The sequence below is a fragment of the Brachyhypopomus gauderio genome, unplaced genomic scaffold, assembly GCF_052324685.1.
Source record: "Brachyhypopomus gauderio isolate BG-103 unplaced genomic scaffold, BGAUD_0.2 sc381, whole genome shotgun sequence".
In the NCBI taxonomy this organism is placed as follows: domain Eukaryota; kingdom Metazoa; phylum Chordata; class Actinopteri; order Gymnotiformes; family Hypopomidae; genus Brachyhypopomus; species Brachyhypopomus gauderio.
Genome location: NW_027507202.1, coordinates 65,001 through 72,500, shown reverse-complemented (window position 1 = coordinate 72,500; position 7,500 = coordinate 65,001). Strand labels below are relative to the sequence as shown.

The following is a 7,500-nucleotide window of genomic DNA, read 5'->3' as shown; positions in this document are numbered from 1 at the left end:
GTGTCCAGTCTTCGTTTTGTCCTGCCATGACTCGTGCCTCTGTTCAGCGTTTCAGTATTGACTTTTCCAGGATTGTCTTACCTCAGCCTGATCTGCTGTTTGCTGTTGCTTGTATCTCCACTACTTTCATGGTATTCATGTCCTCTGTTTGAGGTACTTTTCATCAGCTCAACCTTGAAAGTCACTTGGGTGTACTCGAGTACGTTGGGCGTCTCCTCCTGGACTGTGGGTTTTGCGTTTCATAGGGCCCTCCATTGTGCTGGTGTACACCCTTTGAATGTTCGATCCTGGGTGGAGTACTTTGTGCAGGAGTGTCTGCATCTGTCTGTAGCTTCCTGCTCACCTCTTCACCAGTTTATTGTGCCTGCCGGGTGTCTGATGACCGCCAGGGCAGGCATGTTTATGGCGTTGCTCTTATTCTGCCATTTCAACTAGAACTTCTACATCTGCTGTACCTGGTGGAGGTTCTTTGGATGTTGTTCTCCATCTGGTGTCCACCTCATTGCCTCATAGGTATCTTTAGATGTCCTCCAGGTCTGTTATATGTTATATGGTAGTTCAGTTTCCTCCATCCTGATCAATTTTCCTCTTTTTACTATCGGCCAACCACGCATCTCCAGCTTGAATGACATTCCCATGTCCTTGCAGTAGATCTTGGCGAAAGTGGTTCAGTAAATCAATGTCCCTATTTGTCATGGTATACAGCTTGATTTCATCCTTGTACAAGAGATGGTGGTGCTTCAATCTGTAACCATACCCAGTACTATTGATGATCTGTCTGAGATCTTCTTGATATGTACCACACTTTTATGGTCATCTATGAAAATGTTTTCAAATTAGCTTCTAGTGTTGTGTGTCTCTCTCTATATATAAAAATGTGTGTGTGTGTTGTTTACAGGAGGTTCGTGATAAATACACAGCTGTAGTGAAGATGATCGACTCGGGGGACAAACTCAAACTGGACCAAAGCCACTTGGAGACTGTCATCCCGGCACCTGGTACCACATCCCCTTTGGCTGCTGTCCAAAGGTTTATATTTGTTTTGCTTTTTTTCTGTTTTTCTCTCTCTCATTCACTTTATCACACTCTCCCCCTCAGGTAAAAAAGTTATGATTGTGAATGGACAATATCGAGACAATGAAGCCATCTTGGAAGGCATAGATGAGAAAAAATTCTCTGCCACTCTCACAATAGACTCTGTAAGTTTATCAGATACATTTACATCTATTTACTGAAAGTACCGTTAAGTGATCCTTTACATTTCTTTCAAATCTCTTTTTTAACCCAACAATGAGCTGCATGTAGGATGAAACCTTTGTACCTTGTATGTACATTACGGTGAATCAGTGTGGCTGTTTTGTACACTGTAGGGGCCTATGAAAGGAAAGATGGTGGAGGGGGTTCCATATGAAGACTTCTCCAAGATGGCTTGAAGTCTTTTTTTTTTATGTAAGGATGCAGCCATTCACCCTGAGAAGTCTCTACTGTGTCAGAGTTCCTCAGGGTTCTTCAGCCAGCACATGGACATTCCTGCAGCTTTCTTTACCTGAGTATGTGAACTCATCTTCCTGCTGAAGTAGACCGAATGAATTGGCTATAGAAGAACAGAATGTGGTTTTCTTGTCTGGTTTTATTGTTTTTTTTTGTTATCAGTCTACATTTGAAATGGTCTACAATTAAAGTGTACTTTGATGTAACCACAGATAGCATGTGAATCTATTCACAGTAAGACTTCAAAAAGTAAAAATTTTGTACTGAATGAACTGAGTGTGCTGTTTGAACAGAGGCAAGTTTAATTTTAATTATTAGATTTAGTGCTGGCTTATATGTTAAGCTCCATTCATTCTAGTCAGCATACGTTTTCCATAATTACTACAAATCTCTTGTATAGGGATATTTTATAAGACATGTGTGATTGTATTTCCATAAGCACCCTCTCCTTGGCCAGAGTAGCTGAATCCAACTGCTCCCACTCTGTCCCAATACACACCCTAAGGCAGTGGTTCCCAAAGTGGGGGGCGCGCCCCCTAGGTGGGGCGCGGAGCTATTGCAGGGGGGGCGCGGAGCTTGAAAGTAAAACGTGCACATGTGTCAATAATTAGGGATGCACCGATTCCGATATTAATATCTGAAAAAATTCTAGATCGGGTATCGGGGACAATGTGACCGATCCATAAAAACAGATCTATTCACTCTAATTATATGCTTGTATTGCTTGCTTTTCGGAGTTAGTTCAACCCTAATACTCGCGCTGGTGGTATTCCACTTAGTCCGTTTATTTGCTGGTTGACCAAAATAAACCTGGGCTCCAGCAATACTTCACTGTTCATACATGAACTGGTGAGTTGTCCAAAGCTCATTTAATGCGTTACTTACAGAAATAAATTAAAGAGCAGTGGTCTGACTCGGTCTACGGCGGAAAGCTAAAAAACAATATTCCATACGCACGCTCAACTCGCTCCCTTAAAGAGACAGTACACATATTTCTGGCCGTTACATGCTTTGTGCTCTGCGTGATGTCTGCGCTTGCAAACTAGCCGCATATGTATTGCTGTTTCTCTTATTTCATCTCCTTATTTATTTTAAATTACATTTAGAATTCTTGAACCATTTAAAATGTTTCTTGCAGTTAATTTTTTTCATGTTTGACCAAAGTTGTGAACCTATTGTTTTTGTAAGTTTTCAACACATCCCTAGTCAATATGGGGGGGGGGTGTAGGGGGGGCGCAAAAATATTCTCATCTACTAAAGGGGGGCACGGCAGAAAAAGTTTGGGAACCACTGCCCTAAGGCATGCACACACACACACACACACACACACACACATTCACACTCAGAGAGGAGGGAGGAAGCTATCCAGTTCAGGAACGATGTAGTGGGTGTAATTGCCGTCAATGAAGCCTTTTCCACTGTTATGGACAAACCAGCAATTGACATCTGATCCATACTTCTGATCCTGCCGGTAGTCCTTCTGAAACCCTCTGTGACACACACACACACACACACACACACACGTGAGATGTTAATGTGAAGAAGCATGTCAGTGACTGTAGAAAAGGCAAATGTTGGGTTCTGTATTGTAATAAGAACTGTATATAATTCAATATATAGTGGTTTTATTTTACAAATTGCCTTTCCATTCATATTGTATTGTGGTAATGCAGTATGTTGAGATGGCCACTGAACTGTGCCTTTTTGGTTTTCCATGACCTAACACCACACCTGGTCATGGACCAATCACCTCATCCTCTCACTATCGGCAAACTGGACCAGTCCTGCTCTGCACAGTCCAGTGCAGTGATTCTCCAGTAATCCACCCAGTTCAACTCGAGGTCTAATAACCAAGTTCTTCATGAGAGGAACCGTAAAAAACTAAAAGCTGGGGAAGCTCTGCCCAGACACACGGAGGTTTGGACTACCTGGTGACGCTCAGCTTGTTGCCCTTCACTTCCATGGTGGCCATCTTCTTCTCCGGCTCTGTCCCTTCTCGCACGTCAAACACCTTCACCTCAGGCTCTTTTGTAAACTGCCCTGTTTTTTACCAACAAACACACAGAAGAGAGCAGAGTTTACCCAAAGCTCACATATGCTGAACTTGCTTACCCGTATTAGTCACCACCGTAGTGGTTATTTCTGTCATTTCTTATACTGGGTTTCACTGCTAAACAAGAACAACTGGCCACAGCCAGAGAGCTTTTGGTGGGTTTACTTGGGGATCCCCCTGCATAGGCTTCTGTTCTCCCTGGACTCATTTGGTGTTGACAGGGTCTTCACTCAGGGTTGATGGAGCAGGGAAAACAAAGGGCAGTATATGAGGTCCCCAAGAGAGGAACTGAGAAAACCTGGTTTGGTTCTAGTCCCATGGAGCTGATGAACAGAGTAAGTAAGTATACAACCTGTTCTACTACTAGAAGAAAGTAATATACATAAATTTGTAATGACCTCCTAGTTCCCTTCCAGAATATGTCCCGTTTGGGCATATAACTAAGGTTGAGGATTATATTAAAGTAATAATAAAAAGCCTTCACACGCACCAATGAGGCCGTGGACCTGGGAGGAGTACTGGTTATCACTGGGCGCGTAGATGCCGAGGAAGTCGACGTTTATTGGGTGTTTCTTCCACACGCGATGCAGCATCACCATTACGGAGATCTTGTTGCCAATCACCACGTTCACGCTTTGATCTTTTACAATGTCAACCTTCATCCTGACAACCAAGGTTTGTGTGTGCATTAATTAATGAGGCATTTATAAGAGCAATAATAAACAAGGTGCCCAAATCAGATTATGTAGGACCTGTAGACTCTGTATAATCTCAGTTTATGTGGCTCTGGAGCTCTGACGTACCTTTTGAGGCTGACCTTGGCGTTGCTTCCCCAGCTGAAGGAATAGCTGGCTTTGCCCTCCACCAAGTTGATCTTGCTGGTACTCACCGTCACTTTCACCCGTGCTGCCTTAGAATAGATATAGATGGTACCAAAGTAGGTGTTCAGTTTGCGATTCTTCATCTGTTTGGCACCCACCAGCTGGCCATTGATAACGATCCCTGGTCACAAGGAACAGGTGCATACGTGGCGTTAGAGGTGAGTGGGCCACGCTGCACGTTGCTCTCGCTGGCTGAGAACATCTCGGCGTGGTACCTGCACCAGGGTCAGACACCAGGCTGAGGATGTGTCCAGGCTTGGAGTCGATGTTGAAGCAGACGTCCGTGTTGCTCTTAGGCAGGTGCACGATGAAGTGGGGATCGTTCTCCACTACATGGGGAAAAAAACATGAGTCAAATGACTCAGGTTGAACGTCCTGCAGAAGTGGTCTATGACGCTGTCTCTCCTGTATCTCTCCTCACTAAAAGTTCTGAACAGAACAGAAAAAATGCTCACCGACATGGACAGTCTTGGCTTCAGAGGGTCGGGGGGTCGAGGAGGAGGTTAAACGCTGATGTTCAGCCCATGAAGGATCCGGAGGGTTGCTGGACACAAAAAAAACTCCTTCCCCATTAGAAGGAATACTTGCTGAGAAAGGGAAAGAGAGAGAGAGAGAGAGAGGGAGAGAGAGAGAGAGCATTTGTGTAATTTATACATCTCGTCTTTTTAATGAGACCAATGTTAAAAGTGCTGCACTCCAAATTCCCATCTCAAATCCCTGTGGTCAGGTCCTCACCAGCCATTGCTAGGAGCTCTGCCACCTTTTGCTTAAAACAGGGCAGTGGCGGCCACGGTGACTGCACGAGGGCAGCAGTGTGGTAACTGTGGTAAGTGTTTGGAGGGCAGCAGTGTGGTAACTGTGGTAAGTGTTTGGAGGGCAGCAGTGTGGTAACCGTGGTAAGTGTTTGGAGGGCAGCAGTGTGGTAACCGTGGTAAGTGTTTGGAGGGCAGCAGTGTGGTAACTGTGGTAAGTGTTTGGAGGGCAGCAGTGTGGTAACTGTGGTAAGTGTTTGGAGGGCAGCAGTGTGGTAACTGTGGTAAGTGTTTGGAGGGCAGCAGTGTGGTAACTGTGGTAAGTGTTTGGAGGGCAGCAGTGTGGTAACCGTGGTAAGTGTTTGGAGGGCAGCAGTGTGGTAACTGTGGTAAGTGTTTGGAGGGCAGCAGTGTGGTAACCGTGGTAAGTGTTTGGAGGGCAGCAGTGTGGTAACTGTGGTAAGTGTTTGGAGGGCAGCAGTGTGGTAACTGTGGTAAGTGTTTGGAGGGCAGCAGTGTGGTAACTGTGGTAAGTGTTTGGAGGGCAGCAGTGTGGTAACTGTGGTAAGTGTTTGGAGGGCAGCAGTGTGGTCACCGTGGTAAGTGTTTGGAGGGCAGCAGTGTGGTAACTGTGGTAAGTGTTTGGAGGGCAGCAGTGTGGTAACTGTGGTAAGTGTTTGGAGGGCAGCAGTACCTGTGGTACCTGTTCCAGGGCAGCAGCCCTGCTTGGGGTCCTTGGGCGAGTCAGCCAGGAGCCTCTCAGGGCCGTCCGTGCTCTCCACCAGCAGGGCGGTGAGGGGCGTCACAAACTGATGCTCCACAGCCAGCTCCAGGATCTTCTGCGTGATCTTGCGTTTCTTACCTATCGTCCGGGCTACTGAGCTGCACGCGGCCACCCGTGCGGTCAGGAAGACAACAGGCCGCGTTAGCATGGATTGCACTAAGACCTGACACCTTGTTTCTCTTAAAGCACCTCTCATAGAAAAAAAACCTTAAAAAAAAACCTATTACAGTAGGAGCTTTGCCAAGCTAATCAGGACGTCAGCAAAAGTGTCTCAAAAGCGTCTCAGTCCAATGCATGACATTAACATTACAAGCTTTTTAGGTATGCAGTTAGCTAGCAGTGGACCACAATATATAAGTGATATTCTGCCATGGGAAAGTTTTACAGAAGCCTAAATCACAGTCTCCACAATCCATCAGAGCATTCGGGCCACAATATGAATTGAGAACAACTGCCAGCTGACTGACTGGCACGCTGTCATTGTCTCACCGCTCCGATAGCAGCTGATTGATGGTTATGTAAGCCCACATCTGTCGGGCAAAGCCCGGGAAGGAGTGCTGCTGATGGCTGAGCACATCATCCAGTTCGTCAAGACCAGCCTCCGTCTCAATGTTCAAGTCCATGGTGGCCTAGGAGGGACAAAAAGATACGCTCAAAAACCACTTTTTGACAACAACCGCCTGCCATATGGAAACTTTTGACTTTCCAATGGAAAACTGAGTAATTGAAACACAAACGATTACAGCTCTGGTGAATATGAGTCATATGAGGGAGACTTACAGCAGAGGCAGTGGTGAAGACATTCAGTATTTTGGTTGACATGTCTTTGAGTTTGCCAGCCACAACCAGTTCTGAGCCATCAAAAAACTTATCAAATTGATTTTGAGTGATGTTCTCCACAGTGCCCTCAGTGAAATGAACTGTGATCTTCCTCAGAAGAGGCGATGATATCTGGCTATAGAACAGCTACAGTGGAGAGGAGAGTGTGTGTGAGACAGAAAGAGAGAGAAAGGTGGTAATTGGATCATTTGGATGTATGGTTTTATGGACTAAACAGTAATTAATATTTTCCCTCCCTCCAAACAATGAAGTTTGAAAAATAGTAAATTAAATGGATCATTTATTCTTTGAGGACAACTTTAAAGTCAGTAAAAATTGCAAACATTCAAGCAAACTATGAAGTACTATGTAAGTATTGGAGAACCTACAGAACACTACTCTCCACTACTGGATGTATTATAGATTTTGATAAAGAAAATGTATTGTGTAGTTGTGAAATATGGCAGATACAGAAGTAGAGAAAGATCTTACAAATAAATAAAGAAAATACAAGGGGCAGGACTACAGTTTCTGAGGGGCGGGACTACAGTCTCTGAGGGGCGGGACTGCGGTTTCTGAGGGGTGAGGTTACAGTTTCTGAGTGGTGAGGTTACAGTTTCTGAGGGGTGGGGTTACAGTTTCTGAGGGGTGGAGTTACAGTTTCTGAGGGGTGGGGTTACAGTTTCTGAGGGGTGGGGTTACAGTTTCTGAGGGGTGGAG

At 45.2% G+C, this 7,500-nt stretch overlaps 2 protein-coding genes across 3 annotated transcripts in view; one reads left to right on the top strand and one right to left on the bottom strand.

Annotated features, from left to right (window-relative positions):
- Positions 1–1,759, top strand: part of LOC143505575 (DNA/RNA-binding protein KIN17-like) — a 5,201-nt gene extending 3,442 nt beyond the window's left edge. For both annotated transcript variants that reach the window (XM_076996167.1, XM_076996166.1), the window contains exons 9-11: positions 899–998; positions 1,099–1,199; positions 1,371–1,759. In XM_076996167.1, coding sequence (XP_076852282.1) covers positions 899–998; positions 1,099–1,199; positions 1,371–1,433 — 264 coding nt within the window. In that variant the 3' untranslated portion in view covers positions 1,434–1,759. The remainder of the gene's footprint in view (positions 1–898; positions 999–1,098; positions 1,200–1,370) is intronic.
- A 70-nt stretch (positions 1,760–1,829) lies between these two features.
- LOC143505577 (inter-alpha-trypsin inhibitor heavy chain H2-like) overlaps positions 1,830–7,500 on the bottom strand; it is a 16,333-nt gene continuing 10,662 nt past the window's right edge. The window contains exons 12-20 of the mRNA XM_076996168.1: positions 6,742–6,927; positions 6,451–6,590; positions 5,872–6,059; positions 4,881–5,012; positions 4,641–4,754; positions 4,348–4,546; positions 4,035–4,207; positions 3,420–3,531; positions 1,830–2,981 (exon numbers count right to left, since the gene is read on the bottom strand). Coding sequence (XP_076852283.1) covers positions 2,834–2,981; positions 3,420–3,531; positions 4,035–4,207; positions 4,348–4,546; positions 4,641–4,754; positions 4,881–5,012; positions 5,872–6,059; positions 6,451–6,590; positions 6,742–6,927 — 1,392 coding nt within the window. The 3' untranslated portion in view covers positions 1,830–2,833. The remainder of the gene's footprint in view (positions 2,982–3,419; positions 3,532–4,034; positions 4,208–4,347; positions 4,547–4,640; positions 4,755–4,880; positions 5,013–5,871; positions 6,060–6,450; positions 6,591–6,741; positions 6,928–7,500) is intronic.